The 22,963-nt window shown below is 55.0% G+C and overlaps 1 protein-coding gene across 2 annotated transcripts in view; it reads left to right on the top strand.

Annotated features, from left to right (window-relative positions):
- CDK14 (cyclin dependent kinase 14) overlaps positions 1–22,963 on the top strand; it is a 75,950-nt gene that overhangs the window by 34,922 nt on the left and 18,065 nt on the right. For both annotated transcript variants that reach the window (XM_029070873.1, XM_029070874.2), the window contains 10 exons: positions 1,747–2,001; positions 3,496–3,590; positions 3,854–3,933; positions 7,745–7,839; positions 10,049–10,111; positions 10,577–10,700; positions 13,829–13,949; positions 17,947–18,040; positions 21,680–21,743; positions 22,274–22,322. In XM_029070873.1, coding sequence (XP_028926706.1) covers positions 1,747–2,001; positions 3,496–3,590; positions 3,854–3,933; positions 7,745–7,839; positions 10,049–10,111; positions 10,577–10,700; positions 13,829–13,949; positions 17,947–18,040; positions 21,680–21,743; positions 22,274–22,322 — 1,040 coding nt within the window. The remainder of the gene's footprint in view (positions 1–1,746; positions 2,002–3,495; positions 3,591–3,853; positions 3,934–7,744; positions 7,840–10,048; positions 10,112–10,576; positions 10,701–13,828; positions 13,950–17,946; positions 18,041–21,679; positions 21,744–22,273; positions 22,323–22,963) is intronic.

The raw sequence follows: 22,963 nt of genomic DNA, 5'->3' as shown, positions 1-22,963 counted from the left end.
CAGGGGAAGGGAAGCAGGGGCCTGGAGGAGGAGGAGCAGGAAGGAATCCTTGGGGCAAGGATCGGCTGTTGTCGCTGTCTGGCCCGGAGACCTGGAGCGGGGCAGGGCAGGGGTCCCGGCCTGAGCCTTCCACACGTGCATTTTGGACTTTCTGTCCTGCCCTTCCGGAAGGCTCATATCAGCAAACCTCACCTGATGCCAGGTGGGGAGCGAGCATCAGGATGGGACTTCCCTGCAGCTTTCCATAGTCACGTGGCCCAGAGCTGGCCCCAGGGATGGCTCCTTGGGTTTGGATCAGGCCGCCACTCAAAAGCCATGTCCCCCTGGGCCAGGCCAGCCAGGCTTTGACCTGGACAGCAATCGTCAGTATTAATTGAGTGCTTCCTGTGGACAGAGAAAGTATTCAACACTTGGGGGAGTCTAGAACAACAAAGTGGGTGGACATGATCCCTGCCCACCAGGAGCTCCACCACCCCTCCCGTTTACAGTGATCCCTGAAACATGTCTGCTCTGCAAGGCCCCCAGGCCAATCAACCAGTCAAGCAATTGTTTTTAATGAGCTCTTACTGTGTGCATAGCATTGTACTAAACACTTGCGAGAGTACGACATAGCAGAGTTGGTAGACGCGTTCCATGCCCACAACAAGCTTACAATCTAGAGAGGCCAGACTGAGCTGGGGAGGTGTCTAGGATCAACACTGGTCATCCTGCATCCCCCAGACCAAAGACTCCTTCCCTTGTCAGTCTGTCCAGCTCTGGAAACCATTCCATCCCCTAACTGTCCCTGGGGGACCTTCGGGAACCTAGGCCCTGCCCCTCCCCAGAGATGCCACTCTCCTGATGGGCCTGAGTTGGGACTTTGTCAGGGCTTGGATTGGGGAGGGACGAGGGAAGCAGCCCTCACCCACCCCCACACTGTGGTGACACAGTTCTTGCGTTAAAGAAGGAAGTCTCGGAGAGGCACTTAGTACAGTGCTTTGCACCCAGCAGAGAGTCAGCAGGTATTGTAGATTGAGGTGGTGTTTGCTGTAGGGGTTGAGGTCTCCAAACTGCCCTGGTGGGTGACCATCTATGCCCACACTCACCCGGGGAAGGTTGTGTCCCATGGGTCTGGCACTCTGGGTTGAGTGGAAGAGGAGTGTTCCCACAGCTAGGCAAAGGCAGAGAGAAGGGCCCAAGCTGGGCCCTGTCCGCCTCCCACTGCCCAGCTGGCTCCCAGACCCTCGGGCTTGGCTGTGGGCCCAGGCACCCGCTTGCTGGTTCGCCCGGGACACAGTACATCTGGGCACAGAGATGGGATAGGACCCTTGGCTTCTTCGGGCTCAGGAGGCAAAGTTCACTCTGGGCCACCACCCCCTCCAACAGCAGTCTTTGCTGGGACCTACATTGCCCTCCTGGCAGACCACCAGCTGCATTCCCCAACCCCTCCGACCAGTTGTGGCACCTGGGGGACTTCTGCTGGTGGCTCGGGGAGGGCGCCTTCCCGGAGGAAGCTGATGTTTAGAGGGGGCCGTGGCCTGGAGGGGCCCCTTTGGGTTTTTGTCTGCCGGGTCGGGAGAGGGCAGTGGGTTAGGAGTGCTTGGTGGGCAGTTGTCTTTTCCTCTGGGCGGTGGTTCCTGAGTGGTCCTCTGGCTGGCCAGCGAGGCCTCCCCTCACCACAGATGGCTGTCCCATGTCCACCACCACCACTCCAGCTTGGCCCGCCCAGTGCCGATTGCTGACATCTGCTCTCGCTCTCCCTTTCAGATATGTGTCACCAAGATGTCCGGCCGCAGCTGCCCGGGCGGGGACGTGGCGGGGAAGCCCCTGGACACGATCCCCGAGGACAAGAAAGTGCGGGCGCAGCGGGCACAGAGGGCACAGAGCACGTTTGATCCCTTTGAGAAGCCACCGAGCCAGGTGAAGAGAGTCCACTCAGAGAACAACGCCTGCATCGGCACCAAGGCTGCGGCACAGGCACCCGACTCTCCCAGGGGGAGGCGCCATTCCAGCCCCAGCTCGGTAAGCGCCCCGTGGGTCTCTGCACCGGCTGGATGGCCCCTCGCCCCACACCACAACAGGCTTTGATTTAAGTGGGGGGACGTCACCCTGCTGGTGGTCCCTGGGATGAGAGTCAGGCCCCGGGGTCCTCGGGAGGAGCCTCCACCATATCCAGGACAAGGAACCACTCCCTGGGCAAATTCCTGGACAAGGCCCAAGGAACCTCACTTCCTGATCCAGAAGCTTCCGGGAGGACCGTCTAACTCAGGGGACGGAGGCGGGCTGGTAGCTGGGATGGATCGATGACCCCCAGGCTGGGCTGCTCTGGGCACTCGGTTTGGGGATCGCGCCACCAAGAGGGGGAAGCTGCAGTGGAGAAGCAATTCGGCCGGAGGCCTCCAAGCCCCTGGCAGATCCGCGACGTGGGCCGGGGCTGAGGGATGAGGTGGGAGGGGTGGGGAGGGAGGCTCGGGACAGGGCAGAGCCACCCCTCTCCCCCTATGGAAGAAGCAGGGGGTCTGCAAGCTGCAGGACGTGGGGGAGTCATGGCGGAGGTGCCGGGGGCAGACCGGGACCTGGAGGCCCATAAGAGGCCAGACCCCGGGGCTTGGCCAGAAACTGAGGATTGCTGGGACTGAGCGGTCTGCCCAGATTTTGGTTCGTCCTGCTCTATCTATTGAACAGAATTGTCCCCCTTTACTCTCCATGTTAGAGAGTTCAGGCCGGGGAGTGCCGAGACCCAGGTTCTAGTCCCAATTGTGCTCCTGGTCTACTTTATGGCTCTGGGCAAGTCACAGAACCTCTCTGGGCTTTGGTCTCCTCTTCTCTAAACTGGAGTTCAAATACCCATTCCCCTCATTACATAGACTCTGAACTCCATGACGTATATGGACGATATCAAATCTGGCTGGATCCAATCTGTCTACCCTGCTGCTCAGCACAGCACAAGTTTTTGGTTGGTTGTGTATTTTTTAATTGGTATTTGTAAGGTGGTTACTAGGTGCCAAGCACTTTTCTAAGAGCTAGGATAGATACAAGCTAATCAGGTTAGACACAGTCCTCATCTCACTTGAGGCTCACAATCTTAATCCCCATTTTACAGATGAGGTAACCGAGGCACAGAGAATAATAGTAATAATTATGGTATTTGTTAAGTGTTTACTATGTGTCAAGCACTGTTCTAAGCCCTGGGGTAGGTAATTAGGTTGTCCCATGTGGGTCTCACAGTCTTAATTCTCATTTTACAGATGAGATAAGTGAGGCACAGGGAAATGAAGTGATTTGCCCAAGGTCACCCAGCAGACAAGTGTTGGAGCTGGGACTTGAGCCCAGGTCCCTTCTGACTCCCGGGCCCGTACTCTATCCAGTTGGTCATGCTGCTTCTCAAGTTGGCACGTGGTAGGCGGTGGCTCAATCCCGTAGCGGGTGCCACTCCTCACTAGGTCTGGGAACAATGTTGAACGTCCCCTCGGTGGCCGTCCCCCTCTGACGGCTCCTTTCCATCTCCCCGGGCAGCCCACAAGCCCCAAGTTTGGGAAAGCGGATTCCTACGAGAAACTGGAAAAGCTGGGGGAAGGATCCTACGCCACTGTGTACAAGGGGAAAAGCCGGTGAGTGCCCGCCTTCCCTGACTTTTAAAGCCCCCCCATGCCCGCCCTGCACTGCTTGCTGCCTGGGGGACTGCACTGCACACGCGCACACAGGCGGGCACACACTTTGCTCACATAAGCATGGACCCACTACAGCACCCTGTCCACTGTAGGCACCCAGTTCAGTGCTCTACCCACAGTGAACCTCTGCCCCTCTGGGGGATCAGTGCAACATGGTGGGAGAGCGGGAATTCTGTAAGGATCTTTCCCCTTCCCTCTTGCAGGGTGAATGGGAAATTGGTGGCCCTGAAGGTGATCCGGCTCCAGGAGGAGGAGGGAACGCCATTTACCGCAATCAGGGAAGGTGAGTCCTGGCCCGGCAGTCACAGCTTCAGAATTGGGCCTTTTGGGAGGCTCCGGCCACTGGGATGTTTGGAGTGAGGGGCAGATGGTCAGTGGGGGAGAGTTAAGGGTGTCGGATGGGTCACCGGGGGAGTCAGGAGTGTTAAATGGTTAGTGCTGGGTCACTGAGGGGGAAAGTCAGGGTAGGAGAAAAGAGAGCCGGGTGTTGGATGGGCCAGGTTGGGTCACTGGGGGAGAGTCAGGAGTGTTGGCTAGTCCATCCGTAGCCATCAGGGTAGCTGGCCTCAGAGTCAGAAGGACCTGGCTTCTAGTCCCAGCTCTGCCACTTGTCAGCTGTGCGACCCTAGACAAGTCACTTAACTTCTCTGTGCCTCTTCTCTCATCTGTAAAATAGAGTTTAAGATTGTGAGCCCCGTGCGGGGCAGGGTCTGTGTCTGACCCAATTTGCCTGTGTCCACTCCAGCGCTTAGTACAGTGCCTGGCACATAGTAAACACTTAATAAATACCACCATTATTATGAGGGTGGGGTCCAGGAGGGCAACCAGCATGTGGTCCCTCCCAGGGTCTCAGGGCCACGGTTGGAGATAGTGACCAGGGTGGGGGGCTGGGGAGGGTGTGGGAAGCATGCTCTCGTCAGCAGCGACAGCAGCGATGCTTGGGGGCCGAGGTTCCCTTTCATTCCCATGAATATGATTGCATGCATGAATGAATGAATGAATTAATTAATTTCCGTCCTGCATTTGAGCAGTTATCGATTGCCCGTGGAAATAATAATAATAATGTTGGTATTTGTTAAGCGCTTACTATGTGCAGAGCATTGTTCTGAGCACTGGGGTAGATACAGGGTAATCGGGTTGTCCCACGTGAGGCTCACAGTTAGTCTCCATTTTACAGATGACATAAATGAGGCACAGAGAAGTTAAGTGACTGGCCCACAGTCACACAGCTGACATGGGGAAAGCCCCATGAGGGTGGCCCTGGTCATAGAGGACCATCCTGACCAGGGATGGTTGAGGGGAGTCATTCATTCATTCAATAGTATTTATTGAGCGCTTACTATGTGCAGAGCACTGTACTAAGCGCTTGGAATGTACAAATCGGCAATCCTTCGGAGGATGTCTCTGTTGGTGTCGGAGACTCCTCACCATCGGCTTTCGGATTTTCAGTCGGCTCTCCCCTCACCCCCTACTCTCACCCGTCTTGTTCTCCCCCTTCGCCCCAGCCTGCTCGCTTCACTCCTCCAACAGCAACCTACTCATCACTCCTTACTTTCATCTCCCTCCACGTCAGCTACTTGCCCACACCTTCTTCTTGTCTGGAACTCCCTCCCCCTTCACATCTGACCTACCATCCCCCCACAACACAATGTCAAAACCCTTCTGAAATCAAAGCTCCTCCGGGAAGCCTTCCCCAATTCAGTTCTCATCTCCCCACTCTCTTTGTTCCACGGCTGCCCTGTGTGTTCTCTCCCAGCATTTAGTACAGTGTTCTGCACCCAGTAGATGCTAAACAAATATTACTACTATTACTGCCCTTTCACTGTTTCCCTGTCACCCAAGCTTGTGGATTGCACTTTATGTCCAGATCTTTATACTCCATTATTCCTCCTTCTTGTAGTTTAGTGTCTGTCACTCTCATTAGATTGTAAGTTCCTTGATGGCAGGGATTGTGCCTACCAGCTCTGTTGTACTCTCCCAAGTACTGATACAGTGCTGTGCACTCAGCATGTGCTCAATAAACACTATGGATTGATTTGATCAGATCAGATTGTGTTTCTGTATTTATCGGGCCGAGCGGTGACAGTCTGAGTTCTTGGCATGTCGGAGCTAGGAGAACAGTGCAGGGCAAAGGAGAAGCAGTGGTCTTGGGCCTTGTCTCACTCATTCTAATCCTGGACGTCATCCTCACCCTGGTCCCTCCCCTCTCCTCCTCCTGGTCCCATCCACTTCTTCCTGACAATCAGTGATTGCACTGTGTGTGGAAGGGCAAAGAAACTGGTTTGTGATTTCTCAGGACATTGGGAGTATGTGGGGGGGAAGGATTTCCCTTGTGACCTCGGGGAAAATTTTTGTCTTCAGAGGTCGTGTGTGTTGAGAAGGGTTGGGAGGAACGCAGTGGGGGACACTCTTGACCCATCAGATTTTCGCATCTCTCCCTAACCGCGTTTCATCCGCCATCCTCAGTGAAAACTCAAGCCCACATGTGATAATTGAGTCCCTTCCTCTGTCCTCATGCCACTGGTGGGTGCACTGCTGCCCAGGGGACCGAGATGGGGCAATCGGCCCAACTGATTGGGGCGAGCAAGCACAGGTCCACAGTCCGCCCTGCTTCCTGCGACGCCATTTGGGCTGCATGGATTGCGCTGATGCTGACCGATATGGGGTGGACTCTTTCTGCCAGGCCATTGCTGTCCTTCCTGCTCTCTCCCTCCCTCTCTCTCCTCTTACTGTTCTCACTCTCTCCTCTCGCTCTCACTCCCTCCTCTCCCTTCACCCTCATTCTCACTTCTTTTTCCCAGCCCCAGGCCATTGAAACAAGTGGTAATTTTCTGTGCCTCTGTGTTTAGTGAGAGTGTTAAACTCCTCCCAACACCGGCTGCCTGGGCAAGAGGCCCAGAAACCCGGCAGCTCTGCTTGGGAATCTCTGTCCAGTCCTTTACAGTGACATGGAAGCGGCCCCTGGTGGGTCAGACTGTGGAGTGGAGGGAGGTGAGATTGTAAAACCCCTAGTAGGGGATCTGAAGGGGCTTCCTGCTGCTTAGTAAAAGCCACGCTAGCTACTGGGCCGCCGAGTCCCTCTGCCTGTCTTCTCCCTTGGCTCCAGGCCAGGGATCTCCTGCTGACTGGCCAGTGGTGGCTGGTCAGTTCCCACGGCCCAGCATGGTAGGCTGCCCCCTCTCACTCGGTCATTTACCCGTCCACTGCCATCCCTGACTAAATTGGTCACAAGCTCCCAGGAGGGAGTCCCGGCCTTCCCCGGTGGAAACTCAGAACCATTGAGTCCACCTTCCCCGACCGCAGGGTCTGTGAAAGGATCAGGCTTTCTGTGGGTCAGTGGGGGTGCCGGCTGCACGGGTCGAAAGCTCCCTGGACGTCGTCTCTCCTCTGGGCCGTAAGCTTCTGGAGGGTGGAGCTTTCCCAGTAACCGCCCCCAGAAGCAGCCCCAGCCCCACTGGAGCATGGCCACCCTCTGTGCTTGGGTCAGGATATGGCTGGGGGTCAGGGAGCGTCCAGCCAACAGCGGGAATCTCAAGATGCGGTGCGCTGTGGGGATGGGAAAAACCGGCGGTGGTACAGAACAGTGATGATGATGACAATGGCATTTGTTAAGTGCTTACTATGTGCCAGGTACTGTACTAACCACTGGGGTGTATACAAGCAAATCGATTGGACACAGTCCCTGTCCCATGTGGGGCTCACAACCTCAATCCTCATTTGACAGATGAAGGAACTGAGGCCCAGAGAAGTGAAGCGACTTGCCTGTGGTCAAAGAGCAGACAAGTGGTGGAACAGGGATTAGAACCCGTGACCTTCTGACTCTCAAGTCCTTGCTCTATCCACTCCGCCAATGCATCGAGGGCCGGAGCGTGAGCCATCCTGGCTGTAGTTCTGCCAGGGTGCAGCTCCCCAACCTGCGGGCATGGAAGTCTTGTATGTGGGCCGGGCCTTGCGTCGGGTCAGCAGCCCGGGCAGTGCTTTTGTGGCCAGCGGGTGGGAGGAGCGGCACAAGAGCTGAAGACGGTCCAGCCTCGGGACATTCCGGGTGTCGAGCCCCACACAGTATGCACGCTCTCGCCCTTTCTGTCTTCTAGCCTCGCTCCTGAAAGGCCTAAAGCACGCCAACATTGTGCTGCTGCACGACATTATCCACACCAAGGAGACCTTGACCCTGGTGTTCGAATATGTGGTGAGTAGCAGCCACCTCCTCGCTCCTCCCAGCTCCTCCTCCTCCTCCGCTCCTCCCCACTCCACTCAGCTTCCCTCCGCTCAGTGGTCAGCACCGGTCTCGGCCTCCTTCTAATCCTCAGGTGGGAAACACAGCTTGCGGGGTCAGATGGGTGAAATGAGCGGTACCTGAATCGGATAACCCTGAGGGACCAGGACCACCTGGTCGCGCCGGGGCGGGTAGGGGGTGGGGGCGAACAGTGGGATTGGAGGGTTGGTTGGCCCACCGTGTTGGTCCCTGCCTTTGGGGCACACTGTTGATCCCAACTCCCACTCGCTTTTGCGTCGCCCTTGTGCTTGGATTGGCACCCTTTATTTACCCCTCCCTCAGCCCTGCAGCACTTATGTCCATATCCCTCATTATTTCTATTAATGTCTGTCTCCCCCTCTAGACTGTAAGCTCGGTCTAGACAGTCAGACACCTGTCTACCGACTCTGCTACTAAACTCCCAGGCGCTTAGTGCATGCTCTGCCCATAGTGAGCACTCAATAAATAAATAAGGATCCATTGGTCCTGGCTATTGGTGTATGCTGCTGCACTAGCCATAGTTCTGTTAGAGAATCTATTCAGTGCATACTGTGCAGTGTTGTACTAAGCGCTGGGAAAGAGTACACAGATGGGAATTGGACCCGGACCCTGTCCTTCGAAGGTCTCACAGTGTATATCCATGCTGTTGGTTCACACCTTTGGTCCTCACTGTGGGTCCGTACCCTGAGGGGCAAAGGGTAAGCGGCGGGGTCAGAGGGTTAGCCGTATTGGCCTACGGGCCACACTGATGCTCAGTGCTATTGGCCCGTGCCCTTAGTGCACCTTTTGGTCCATATTGTTGGTCTCCCCCTTGGCCCCCGCTTTTGACCCTGGCAATTGTTTCGAGCCAGGGAGCTGTCTGTAGGGTGGGCAGGGACGCAGATGGCACCTCGTGGCAGCCGGGTGCATCTCGTGGTGTTGGGGTGCTCTGAGCCAGAGGACAGTTGGCACTGGATGTCTGGCAGCTTGGGTCCTGCCTCTCTCCTTTTTAGATTGGGGCATCCTTCAGGGCAACAGCCTGGTCTTGGACTGTTAATGTTTATCCCTAAATGGCCAAAACGGCTCTCTGCCCATTGTCAGCCCCCATTACGGCATTCTGCACCTGCTAGGTACCCAGTACAGCGCTCCGGCACCCCAGAGGTGCCCAGGGCTGTACTTGACTGGTCCATTTGCCATAAGGGTAGTGTTCCAGTCTGCAGCCGTGTCCGCCTGCCTTTATTCCTTTATTCCTTTATTCCATCAGCCATTCCGGCTAGGCTGTGCTCTCAAGGCCTGGATGCACATCAGTTCCCAGTCGTGGAACTCTCCATGCTTCCTTGGCTGAAAGGAAAACCTGGGCCGGATTGCCGCCTGTCATTCCCACTGACGGCGATTCCCGGCCTCACCCCTCTTTGTGAGTCCCAGTGCTCGGTTTAGTGCTCTCTGCCCAGTAGAATGTAAACTTATTGAGGGCAGGGATTGTGTCTACCTATTCCAGTGCCCTCTACATAATAATTGCTCAATAAATGCTATTGATTGGTTGGAGCCTGACAGGCAGAGCTGAGGGATGCTCTGCTGCATGCCTGGTGCAACCCTGGCAAGGGGCGGTGACCCCGTGTGTTAGAGAGGAGCAGGAAGGGCATGGTCTGCAGCAGCGCAGGCCTGTGACCCTGTAATAATAATTAATAATCATTGTGGTATTCGATTAGCACTTACTAAGTGCCAGGCACTGTCCTGAGTGCTAGGGTGGCTCAGTGGAAAGAGCATGGGCTTTGGAGTCAGGGCTCATGAGTTCGAATCCCAGCTCTGCCACTTGTCGGCTGTGTGACTGTAGGCAAGTCACTTAACTTCTCTGTCCCTCAGTTCCTTCATCTGTAAAATGGGGATTAAGACTGTGAGGCCCACGTGGGACAACCCGATTCCCCTATGTCTACCCCAGCGCTTAGAACAGTGCTCGGCACACAGTAAGCGCTTAACAAATACCAACGTTAGGGTGGATACAAGCAAATCAGGTTGGACACAGTCCCCATCCCACATGGGGCTCACAGTCTTATAAGGGAGGAGCAGGCGGGGCGCAGCCCACAGCAGTGCAGGGTGGTGACCCTGGGCTTTAGGGAGGAGGAGGAGGCAGCAGGGCGGTAACTGTGTTCTTCCTCTGCCCCAGCACACAGACCTATGCCAGTATATGGACAAGCACCCTGGAGGTCTCCACCCGCACAACGTGAAGGTGAGTCTGGGGGCTGAGGGGAAGACTGAGGGTCTGAGTAAGGGGCACCGGGTCACCTTCTTCTCGGCCAGCCCCCTAGCTGATAGCTTCAGAGAGGGAGGCAATGTTGCCCAGTGGGTAGAGCCCTTTATCCGCTGTACAACCTTGGGCAGGTCACTGACCCTCTCTGAGCCTCCGTTTTGTTCCTTGTCCAACAGGACCTCATCCCTTCCCTCCCTCCCTCTTTTTCTCCCTCCCTCCCTCCCTCTCTCCCTCCATCCATCCCTCCGCCCCTCCCTTCCTCCCTCCCTCCCTCCCTCCATCCCTTCCTTGGTCCTAGACCACGAGCCGTCTCCGGGCACGATGATCGCTAGGAATTGAACCGTGAATGGAAGCAGAGTGTGAATTTCCGGAGCCCTGTTCGGAAAAGGCCCCTGCCTCTTTCCAAGTGTTAACCTGGTTTGTTTCCCCCACCCCGTCTTGCAGTTGTTCTTGTTCCAGTTGCTCCGCGGGCTCTCCTACATCCACCAGCGGTATATCCTGCACAGAGACCTCAAGCCCCAGAACCTGCTCATCAGCCACCTGGGGGAGCTCAAGCTGGCTGACTTTGGTAGGAGAGCAGAGACCCTGCCCCAGCCCCCCTGCACCATCAGCCCCTTAATCAGCTCCTCTGGGTGGAGATATGAGTCCCTGATTGATGTTCCCCATATAATTAGAATGACTATGTTGAGCAGCTGTCTGTAAATACATGCATGTGTGTGTGTGTGTGTGTGTGAGAGAGAGAGATAGAGATAGAAAGAAACAGGCAGACAGAGACACACAGACTGGGAGCTGTAGGCAGTGGAAGGAAGCCCATCACATGGCAACCTAGTCAGCATTTCCCGGACCCTCCCCTGGAAGCCTGGACGTGCACGGGCAGGTGGGCAGAGCCCTGTCCTTGCCCTTCTCGGGCCCCAGCCTCACCTGAGGCTGCCATGCTCCTGGCATTTAGTGCCACTCTTCTGCCCACCTTCTAGTTGGTGCCTGCTGGGGTTCTGTTTCTGTGGGGACAGAGAACTAGAAGGCTCATGGAGGTAGGGTGGGCCGACGGTGGGGGCGGGACAGGTAGAGAAGCAACGTGGCGTAGTGGAAAGAGCACGGGCCTGGAAGTCAGAACCACCTGGGTTCTAATCCTGACTCCACTACTTATCGGCTGTGTGACCTTGGGCAAGTCACTTCACTTCTCTGGGCCTCTGTTACCTCATCTGTAAAATGGGGATTAAGACTGTGAGCCCCATGGGGGACAGGGACTGTGTCCACCCCGATTATCTTGTCTCTACCCTAGAGTTTAGTACAGGGCTTGGAACATAGTAAGCTCTTAACAAATACTACAATAATAATTATTATTATTAGGTATACAGAGGGCAGGCAGCCCTTGCAACTCCCCCTCTCTAGAGTCTGGCTTCCGCCCCCTTCACTCCACCGAAATTACTCTCTCCAAGGTCACCAATGACCTCTTTCTCGCCAAACCTAATGGCCTGTGCTCCATCCTAATCCTAAACCTCTCAGTGGCCTTTGACACTGTGGACCCCACCCCCTTCTCCTGGAACCATGATCAAATCTTGGGTTTTCTGACACCATCCTCTCCTGTTTCTTCTCCTCTGTTTCTGGATGTTCCTTCTCAATCTCTTTAGTGGGCTCCTCTTCCGTCTCCTAACATCTGACAGTAGGGGTTCCTAAAGACTCAGTTCTAGGTTCCCTTCTATTCGCTATCTTCACCCAGTCCCTTGGAAAACTCATTTGCTCCCATAGCTTCAACCACCATCTCTTTGTGGAGGATTCCCAAATCTTCCTCTTCAGCCTTGACCTCTCTCCTTCTCTGTAGTCATATATCTCCACATCGATGTCCCACGGCACCTCAAGCTCATGTGTCCAAAACTTAATGTGTCTCATCACAGTGGACAGCACCATCACCATTTTCCCTGTCTCTGAAGCCCACCTCCTTAGCATTGTCCTTGACTCCTGTCTTTCTTTCATCTTCCATATTCAGTCTGTTACCAAATCCTGTCACACATATCCTTCCTCCACAACATATCTATTTATTGAGTACTTATTGAGTATCCTATTGAGTGTAGAGAAGCAGCGTGGCTCAGTGGAAAGAGCACGGGTTTGGGAGTCAGAGGTCACGGGTTCTAATCCAGGCTCCGCCACTAGTCAGCTGTGTGACCTTGGGCAAGTCACTTAATTTATCTGTGCCTCAGTTACCTCATCTGTCAAATGGGGATTAAAACTGTGAGCCCCACGTGGGACAACCTGATCACCTTGTATCCCCCAGCACTTAGAACAGTGCTTTGCACATAGTAAGCGCTTAACAAATACCACAATTTATTTATTTATTTATTTATTTATTTTAGAGTACTGTACAAAGTGCTTGGGAGAGTACAGTACAACAGTTAGTGGACACGTTCCCTGACCACAAGGAACTTACAACCTAGAGGGAGAGACAAACATTAATAGAAATAAATTACAGATGTGTACATATGTGCACACACGCACAGTCAGATGGTCCCAGCCACACTCACGCATGTGCACACTTGTTCCCAGCTGCACACATACACACATTTATACACAGCCACCCAGTGTCCATGCTTTTTCTTCCTGTTGACATGTTTTCTGCTACCTCCCCCTCCTTGCTGCACTGTTGGGTGGTTCGGCCTCTGTGGGCAAGTGGAAACGGGTTAATTGAGAAACAGCCCAAGTGGGACCTGGTGGGACCCAGCCGGGAACCCAGCCGACAGCGCAGCTTCAAGGGAATGGAGACGGTAGCCACCCCAGTAGACTCGTTCTGGTCCGGCCAGCGCATCCCGGACACTGAGCCTACAAATTCCTGCACCCCATCAGGCCGGGATTCTGACGGTGACCCAGGGGGCCCGGGCCTCTCCTCCTGAAGGGTAACCATGGCAACTGCCAAGAGCCTGGAGAGCCAGAGCCGTGGCCTTGACCGGCTCTGCTAATTAGTCCGGGGTAGGGGGCTGAGTGTCGGCTATGCCAGTGCCCTCGTTGTTGGTGAGGCAGCACCGCCTTTGCCTTGGGCTTGGGGAATCCGTCATTGGCTCAGAAAATTAGGCAGGGTCAGAGAGAGGAGCCCCAGGTTTTCCCTTCTGGCAAAGGCCATTGTTGTGAGATCCCCCTCCTCGACCTGCCCCATCTGGGGACCCAGTCTCGGCAGGGAGCAGCAGGGGCAGACAGAAGCTGGTGGGGACATAGAGAGGCCTATGGCGGTCAAGGACAGTAGAGTCAGGCTGGCGGGCCAGAGCCCGGTCTGGCCAGTCCAAGGGCAGGTGGGTGGCATCCGGAAGCAGGTTGTCCCCATCCGAGGGACAAGAGGCGTTTGCCTGTGAGAAGGGAGCCTTTTCCCCAGGGAAACTTCCCAAACTATGCCCCCTGCCACCCTGTGACAGATCCCCTTCCTCAGCAACCCCGAGGCAGTGCCCCTTCCTTGGCAACCCTGTGGCAGCTGCCCGTCCTCCGCAACCTTACAGTTCTGTGACAGCACCCCTTCCCCACACTCCTGCAACCCTGGAGCAGTGCATCTTCCCCTGCGACACAACCCCTCCCCTCCACACCGCCCTCAACCCCTGCAACGGAGTCCCTCCCCTTGCAACCCCTAAGTCGCGGGACAAGGGTGTCACGGGGTGGGGCAGGAAGTTCAGTCCCTGTGTGCTCACTGAGCCTCTCACCCCTCGTTGCTCCCTGCAGGTCTGGCTCGAGCCAAGTCCGTCCCCAGCCACACGTACTCCAATGAAGTGGTTACCCTGTGGTACCGGCCCCCCGACGTCCTTCTGGGCTCCACCGAGTACTCCACTTGTTTGGACATGTGGTAAGTGGGGGCCTTCCAGCCGGAGAGGAAGGGGGCTGGAGTGCTGGGCTCAGGGCCCGGGGTTCCCGTCCATCCAAACAGTTCCCGCGGCGAGCACGGCGTCCTTCGAGGGGTGGCAGTGGGGGAGTATGGTGAACCCAGGCTTTCCGGTTGTAAGAGGCGGGACCTGAGTGCCCACCCATTTTGAGGGGCGTGGATCGTGGCCCTGGCTGCCCCTTGCCCCTGGGCAAGGTCGGGTCCCAGCTGGCACCTGGCCAGCCCCCTTCACGGTCCTCGCCCCCTGGTCCAGCCGTCCTTCCACCTCCCCGCCCCACCCCCCCCCATTTCCCCGCCACCAACCACTAACTCCCGGATGCCCTGACCCTGCGATCCTCCCTCCACCGCGTTCTCTCACCCCTGTGTCTCCCCTGGCTCTCCCGGCCGGCACGGACTGCCCAGGGTTTGACCGAGAAACGCCTTTTTCGTGAAGATCACAGGGCACTTTTCCCCACAGGCAGAGAGACACTGAGTGATTGAGATTTTTTTCCCTAATTAACATATTGACTGCTTGCCAGAGGCCTGGGGTGAGGGATCGTTATAAATACGCCTGTCAGATGGAACGAGCGCGCATATTCACTTGGCATTTTCTCCATCACATATCTCATTTAGAAGTGAAATGAATGTGCTGAGCGTTGGAGCCGCCGGGCGGGCAGGAGCTCATTTCAGGGCTGATCTGAGTCTGAAGAGGAATTCCTTTTCCTCAGACCCAGGCATGCGGAGGCAAATTAGCAATCAGGCAGTCAATCAATGGTACTTATCGAGCACCTACCATGTGCAGAGCACTGTACTAAGTCATTGGGAGAGTACACTACAGTAGAGTTTGTAGATACCGTCCCTGCCCTTGGAGCTTGTAGTCTAGCGGGGGAAATGGACACTACTTAAATTACAAGTAATAAAATTAATAATAATAATTGTGGTATTTGTTAAGTGCTTACTCTGAGCCAGGTATTGTGCTAAGAGCTGGGATGGATACAAGCATATCATGTTGGACAGAGTCCCTGTCCCATGTAGGGTTTACAGTCTTAATCCCCATTTTACAGATGAGGTGAATGAGGCACAGAGAAGTTAAACATCTTTCCTAGAGTCACACAGCGGGTACGTGGTGGAAGTGGAATTAGAACCCAGGGCTTTCTGAATCCCAGGCCTATGCTATCTCCACTAGATCATGGAAGCACATGAACCTAAGTGATATGGGGGTTGGCGGGGGGGTGAGTAACAAAGTGCTTAAGGGAAGCAGCGTGGCTTAGTGGATAGAGCATGGGCCTGGAAGTGAGAAGGTCATGGGTTCTAATCTTGACTTCCATTTGTCTGCTGGAGCAGCGTGACTCAGTTGAAGGAGCACGGGCTTGGGAGTCAGATGTCATGGGTTCTAATCCCGGCTCTGCCACTCGTCAGCTGTGTGACTTAGGGCAAGTCACAACTTCTCTGTGCCTCAGTTACCTCATCTGTAAAATGGGGATTAAGACTGTGAGCCTCACGTGGGACAACCTGGTAGCCTTTCATCTCCCCCAGCTCTTAGAATAGAGCTTGGCGCATAGTAAATGCTTAACAAATGCCATCATCATCATTATTATTATTGAGTGCACTCATCATCATCAGTGGTATTTTGTTGAACACTTACTATGAGCAAAGCACTTGTAATAAACGCTTGGGAGAGGACAATACAAAAAGGTTGATAGAATCGAGTGGACACAAATGTAACCTGAGAAGCAACGTGGCCTAGTGGAAAAAGCTGACCTAGGCTCAGCCACTTGCCTGCTGCATGACCTTGGGCAAGTCACTCTACTTCTCTGGACCTCAGTTTCCTCATCTGTAAAATGGGGATTCACTACCTGATCTCCCAATTACTCAGACTTCCAGCCTGATGAATGACAGGGACCAGGTCCGACCTGATGATCTTGTATCTACCCCAGCGCTTCGTACAGTGCTTGGCTCATCGTAAGCCCTTAAGAAATCCCAGCATTAGTGTTGTTATTAAGGACATAGGTGACGCAGAAGGGAGGAAGACGGGTGGGAAGACGAGGGGTCAGAGCAAGGACGAAGAGCGAGCTTGTTCCTCCCTCAACCTGCTCGACTCCGCTGATCCCGGAGATCCAGGCATCCGGGCCTGGTCCCATCCGTTCATCACCGCTCTCTGCCCTGATCCCCCACAGTGCCTTTAAGAAGGAAAGCAGCAGAAAGCAGAAGGCTGGATTCCAGCCCCTGGAGATGCCACCTGATGGGTGAGGTAGAGTCACCTGACTCAGGGAGTGGCCCCCAGAGCATCTTCCTGTACCCAACAGCCCTGACCTCTGCCCCTCTCGGGGAGGGAGTAAGGACCTCTGGTAGAAAAGGAGTCCGTTCATATGTCACTTGGAGCCTGGGACCGTCGGTGGCTCCAGAGCAGGAATATCCGCTGGTGGGATGGGTGGCCTGAGCCCAGGGTGTCAGCCGCACATTCTGCCAGGCACCCGGCTTGGCCCCTGCCACAGTACCTCATGGCTCCCTTTGGTGGCAGAGGGGAGCAGTCGTGCAGTCGGGTCCCTCTCTCCCTCTCCTTCTGGGCCCCCTGAAGTTCACACGTCTTCCCGAGAGCCGGGGTTAGCCCAGATTAGGGTGGGACCGGGCCTAAGGCCCCAGGCCGCCACAACTGCCGAGTATCCCAGGCGGTTCTCTGAGGAACGTTGGTGCTACCAAATGGCTCGTGGTCATCTTTGAGGGAGGGAGAGCCTGTTTAGAGTGAAGTATGTGCTTAGGAGAGCGAGGACTTCCGGGGGTGTGCTGTCACCTCGTCAGGGGCAGGAGTAAAGAGGTTTCTCATTCCAAAACCGCTCCCGCCCGACATCAACTTCACGCTCCAGGTCCCGGACCCTGGAAGGGTGTCAGCGTGGAGCCGCAAATTGGTTCCCGGGCTCGCCCAGAGTTGTTTTCTTTGGGCCAAGTGGGAGAGACATCTCCTGGCAAGCTGCATTGGCACGGCTCAGGGGATGTAGCGCTCTTGATCTGATTGGCCAACAGTCAATCAATCAGCGGTGGTTTATTGAGCGCTTACTGGGTATAGGAGCACTGGACTTAGCCTTTGGGAGACTATGGTAAAGCAGAGTTGGTAGACAAGATCCCTGCCCAAAGAACTTAAAGTCTAGAGAGAGAGACAGACTCTTAGGCCCCTAGAAGTCAGTCGCTGCTGCATTCATCACCGAGATCCCCCAGCGGTCCAGGAGTCCTTGGCAAATCAGCATTGATTATTGGCATTTATTGAAGGCCCACAGTGTGTGGGGTGCTAGACGGGGCTCTCATGGTGTTTGGGACAGTTGCTGTCACGGGCACTTATGGTATGCAGGGTGGTGAATTTAGCCCCTACCGTGAGTCCAGTGAGCCGAGCACTGGACTGGGTGCTTCTGGTCCATGTGGCCCATACTGGGGGGTATACTGGTACCTACAGTATGGGGGGAACTGTATTGGACATCTGTGGTGCACTGGGTGCTGTACTGGACACCTGCAGTGTGCCAGATGCTGTACAGGACTGCTGGGATATGCAGGGCACTTTACTGGCTGTTATACTGGACATCTGCATGCAGGGTGCTGTACTGGACATACGCAGTGGGCAGGGGCACTACCCTAACTGTACTGGACATCTGTGTTGTGCAGAGGAGGGGTTTCCTAGAAGGGCAGGGTGTCTCATTCCCCCCCACCTGAGTGGAAAATAACCAGGAGGGGCGAGGGAGAGTTTCCTCCCAGACAAGGGTCCAGCAAGCCTTCTCCATTTTTCTCTCCGCTGGGTCGTGAGGTTCCTGGGGCATCTGGATGGCACGTGGCAGTGGGCAGGATGGGGCGGAGGACAGTGAGGGTCGCTGGCCAGAAAGAAGTGAAACCTCTGGCCCGTTCAGAGGGAAGCATGTGCTTAGGAGAGTGAGGACTTCCGGGGGGTGCTGTCACCTCGTCAAGGGCAGGAGTAAAGAGCTTTACCCTGTGGCTGCAGGGGCGTGGGCTGTATCTTCGTGGAGATGATCCAGGGAGTGGCCGCCTTTCCCGGGATGAAGGACGTCCAGGACCAGCTGGAGCGGATATTTCTGGTAAATCGCTGCTCCAGGGCCGGGGCCTTTGGGGACACTTGGGTGGGGTGGTGTCCGGAGGGGAAGGAGCTGGATCCCCGAATAGGGGAGAGAACTCAAGGTCTCCCTTGTGCTTTATCCCCAGACAGCCTGATGAAACTTGTCACCTCCAGGGTGATGAGGGTGTGTGGGTGTGTCGGTCAATCAATCAGTGGTATTCATTGGGCACTTACTGAATGCAGAGCAGTGTACTAAGCACTTGGGAGAGTACAAAACAACAGAGTTGGTAAACACATTCCCTGCCCAAAACAAACGTACAGTCTAGAGACCATGTCAGTGCGAGAACCTGTTTGTGACTCTGTGGGTGTGCCCTCGACGGGCACGCACAATTCTCCTCCCTCCCCCCCCAGAGGGCAGAACAACTGACCCCACCTCCTCCTGGTAACTGGATGGTTGACTGAATCTCGTGTCATTGGACTAGCATTCCTGGCCTGGGTCACTGACCACTGACTACTGGTCTGAATGTCCTGAGGGCAGAGCACTGCCCTGAGGACCCACGGTGTGGACAGCACTGTGTTGGGTCTCTATTGCATACAGAGTAATAATAATAATAATGTTGGTATTTGTTAAGCGCTTACTATATGCAGAGCACTGTTCTAAGCACTGGGTAGATTCAGGATCATCAGGTTGTCCCACACGAGGCGCACAGTCTTCATCCCCATTTTAAAGATGAGGAAACTGAGGCACAGAGAAGTAAAGTGACTTGCCCACAGTCACACAGCTGACAGGTGGCAGAGTCGGGATTCGAACCCATGACCTCTGGCTCCCAAGCCCGGCCTCTTTCCACTGAGCCATGCTGCTTCTCTAACCCACTGTGTGAGGAGCACTGCATCTGGGCATCTGTTGGGAGTGCTTTCCTGCTGGAGTCTTCATCCAGTCATTCATTTAATCGTATTTATTGAGCACTTACAGTGTGCAAAGCACTGTACTGAGCGCTTGGAATGTCCAATTCGGCAACAGATAGGGACAATCCCTGCCCAACAACGGGCTCACAGTCTAAACGGGGGAGACAGACAACAAAACAAAACAAGTAGTCAGGCATCACTACCATCAGGAGAAATAGAATCATAGATATATACACAACATTAATAAAATAGACTATTAAATGATATATACAAATATACCCAAGTGCTGTGGGGAGAGGGAAGAGGAAAGAGCAGAGGGAGAGAGTAGGGGGAATGGGGAGGGGAGGAAGGGCAGAGGGAAAGGGAGGGCTCAGTCTGGGAAGGCCTCCTGGAGGAGGTGAGCTCCCAGTAGGGCTTTGAAGAGGAGTCTGTTGTTTGCAGAGCACCCCCTGGCAGTTTGGAGGCCCCCGAGGGAAGGCGGCAGGTGGGGGGGGGGGGGTGGGTCGCCTGCAAACCAAACAACCGTGACTGTCAGGGAGAGTGGCAGTGTCAGGGAGGGTGGGGTCCCTCTCATGCTATTTGAGAGCAACGGTTCTGGCTGCAGCCGTGCAGACGCAGGATGATTCTGGGCTTGTCTGCCAAGCGCTCAGTACAGTGCTGACGGTGAGGACAGAGCCGGCCTCAGTCAGCCTCAGCCCGGCTGGACCACTCTGCCGGGAGCTGCAGTTTGGCTCAAGGGACTGAGGTCTCTCGTCGGGTCTCTGGCTCCCTCTGCTGGCTGCAGTGCACCTGTCGCCAGGCTGTCCCTCATTTATTATTATTAATTATTAATAATAATCGTATTTATTGAGCACTTGCTGTCTGCAAAGCACTGTACTGAGTGCTTTGTGGAAGTACAATATAACATCAGATACATTCCCTGCCCCCGAGCTTTCAGTCTAGAGGGAGAGACAGAGGTTAACATAAATAAATAGATAAATAAATAATTTTAAGATATATACAGATATATACATGGGTGCCATGAGGAAGGGAGAGAGGATGAATGAAGGAGCAAGTAAGAGCGGTACAGGAGAAGAGGAGAGAAGGGCTCAGTCAGGGAAGGCTTCCTGGAGGAGAAATACCTTCAGTAGGAAGTGGGGGAGAGCAATTATCTGTCTGATATGAGGAGGGAGGGCGCTCCAGACCAGAGGTGGGAGATGGGCGAGAGGTTGGCGGCGAGATAGATAGACGAGGTTGAGGTACAGTGAGAAGGTTAGCACCAGAGGAACAAAGGGTGCGGGCTGGGTTGTAGTAGGAGAGCAGTGAGGTGAACTAGGAAGGGGCAAAGTGGTTAAACGCTTTAAAGCCAATGGTGAGGAGCTTTTGCTTGTCACATAGGTGAAACCACTGGGGTTTCTTGAGGAGTGGGGAAACATGGTCTGAATGTTTTTGTAGGAAAATGATTCGTGCAGCAGAATGGAGTATGGACCGGAGTGGGAAGAGACAGAAGGCAGGGAGGTCAGCAAGGAGGCTGATATAATAATCAGGGCAGGACGAGTGCTTACATTAATTCATTCCTTAATTCAATCAATCGTAATTGATGGTGGGACGCCCAGCCCAAACCAGCTGTCCATCCCTAGGGCTCCCACCCAACATGCTGGAGGGTTGCCTGGCCCTGGGGCCCCCCCCCACAGTGAATCAGGGGGATGCCTGGCCCAATTTGGCTGGCTCCAGTGGCTCACTCCCGTGCTGTTGCAGAGCACTGTACTAAGTGTTTGGGAGAGTACAGTATAACAGAGTTGGTAGACACATTCTCTTCCCACCTTGAGCTTACAGCCTAGAGGGGGAGACAGACATTCATGGAAATAAATAACTTACAGATATGGACATAAGTGCTGTGGGACTGGGACACTGCCCACTCCGCCACCAGCCACTGGGCGGAGGTCCTGCAAATCCAGAGTAGGCAGCCTTTACCTGGCTCAGAAAGGCAGGGAGAGTGCCAGGCCCCAAACCAGGCCCCAGCACCAGGTCTAAGCCCTCCTAATTGTTCAGTGGCTCTCAGGAGAGCAGATGGGGCCCGTGTCCCACCAGACCGCCTCAGGTGTGGCTTCTAGTTGCCTGGGCTTGTCACCACTACCTCTCCACAGTGTCTGCCCCCACTTTTGGAGAAGCAGCGTGGCTCAGTGGAAAGAGCCCGGGCTTTGGAATCAGAGGTCATGGGTTTGAATCCCGGCTCTGTCACTTGTCAGCTGTGTGACTGTGGGCAAGTCACTTAACTTCCCTGTGCCTCAGTTACCTCATATGTAAAATGAGGGTTAAGACTGTGAGCCCCACGTGGGACAACCTGATTCCCCTGTGTCTACCCCAGCGCTTAGAACAGTGCTCTGCACATAGTAAGCGCTTAACAAATTCCAACATTATTATTTCCCATGGACAGGAACCTCCCCTCCCCCTGCCCCCGGTCAGGAATTGTGGCTCAGACTTCCTCTTCCAGCTCAACCTGTGATGGAGCCACAGCCCTGGCAACCCTGAACCCGGCGGTCTGCTGCCCGCCAATCCTGAGCTTGACCTTCCATGACCCAGCCAACCCTGGGGTCGGCCATCCTGGGCCTCGCAACCCCGGGATCGGTCATAAGGAGACTCGGCAGCTAGGCATCCTGTGGCCCTGGAGACCCTGGGATCAGCCGTCTGTGGCCCCAACAATTCCGGGGAGGGAAAACAAATTCCATGTTTTAGGAATGGAAACATCGTAGACATAAACATCCTGTCTCTGTAGGTACTCGGCACGCCCAATGAAGACACGTGGCCTGGAGTGCACTCACTGCCACATTTCAAACCAGGTGGGTGTGTAGCGGGACCCTCTTCACCCCCCCACTGGTCCTGGGCAGATGGCAGGCAGACCCTCCTTCCTCCATTCCCGCCTTCCTCCTTTCCTCCTTTTTTTTCTCCTCTTCCCCAGCAGCAGGGAGTAGGCAGTGCCCAGGGCAGGGAGGGAGCAGGGAGCAGTCTGGGAGACTGTCAGACACAGCATGGTGGTCAGCCTGCATGTGCACTTGATAGGATGCATACGCACATGTGTGTACATGCCTTTCCGGGCACTGCCACCATCTGACTGGGCACTGCTGATCCCAAGTCAGACACAGCTCCGGGTGGCCCCTGGGCAAGGAGTTCTGGGGTCTGAAGGGTCTCGGTCCTGCACTGCTGACCCTGTGGGGTTCTCTCTCTCCCAGACAGGGCCTCTTGGACAGGAGGGCCATGCACTGCGGGACAGCAGCCCACTTAGCATTAAGCAAAGCAGTCTTTGCCCCGATTCTTCCGTTTCCCGCATTCCTGGCCCGGAGGTGATGGCAAACTTTTCTATGTGTTTCAGAACGCTTCACCTTGTACAGCTCCAAAGCCCTCCGCCTGGCCTGGGACAAGTAAGTGTCCCTGACTCCGTGTCCATTCGTCCCTCCATTCCCTTCCCCACTCCCTACTCCTATTAATAGTCATTGTGGTATTTGTGAAGCGCTTACTATGTGCCAGGCACTGTACTGAGCGCTGGGGTAGATACAAGCTAATCAGGTTGGACACAGCCCCTGTCCATCATGGGGCTCACGGTCTTAATCCCCATTTTACAGATGAGGCCCAGAGAAGTGAAGTGACTTTCCCAAGGTCACATAGCAGACAAGCGTCAGGGCCAGGAGTAGAACCCAAGTCCTCTGACTCCCAGGTCCGCTCCCTTTCCAATAAGCCATGCGTCTTTTCTAGCAGAGGCTCCTGAAAAGAGGGCCCTGTGGCTTCCTGGTGGCGCTTCTGCTCCCAGCTGGGCACGGCGATGATGGCAGGGTCAGCGGCTCTTACCGGGGTCCTGCGGTACCCTGGGCAGCTGTGCATGCGGCTCCTAGCTGGACTCTTTCTCAGAGCCCGCCTTCCTCTCTGGCATCAAACTTCTGCTGAGCAAGTCTTCTTCTGGACATGGTCAGAGAAGGACAAAAGAGAAATGTAGCTGATCTGCATTCCAGGTCCCTCAGCCTCCTCCCCCGGCCCCACCGGCTCTGACTTGTTTCCCTCACTCAAT

Source organism: Ornithorhynchus anatinus, chromosome 8, assembly GCF_004115215.2.
Source record: "Ornithorhynchus anatinus isolate Pmale09 chromosome 8, mOrnAna1.pri.v4, whole genome shotgun sequence".
Taxonomy (NCBI): domain Eukaryota; kingdom Metazoa; phylum Chordata; class Mammalia; order Monotremata; family Ornithorhynchidae; genus Ornithorhynchus; species Ornithorhynchus anatinus.
Note: the sequence above shows the minus strand (reverse complement) of the source record. Positions and strands in the feature narration are given on the sequence as shown.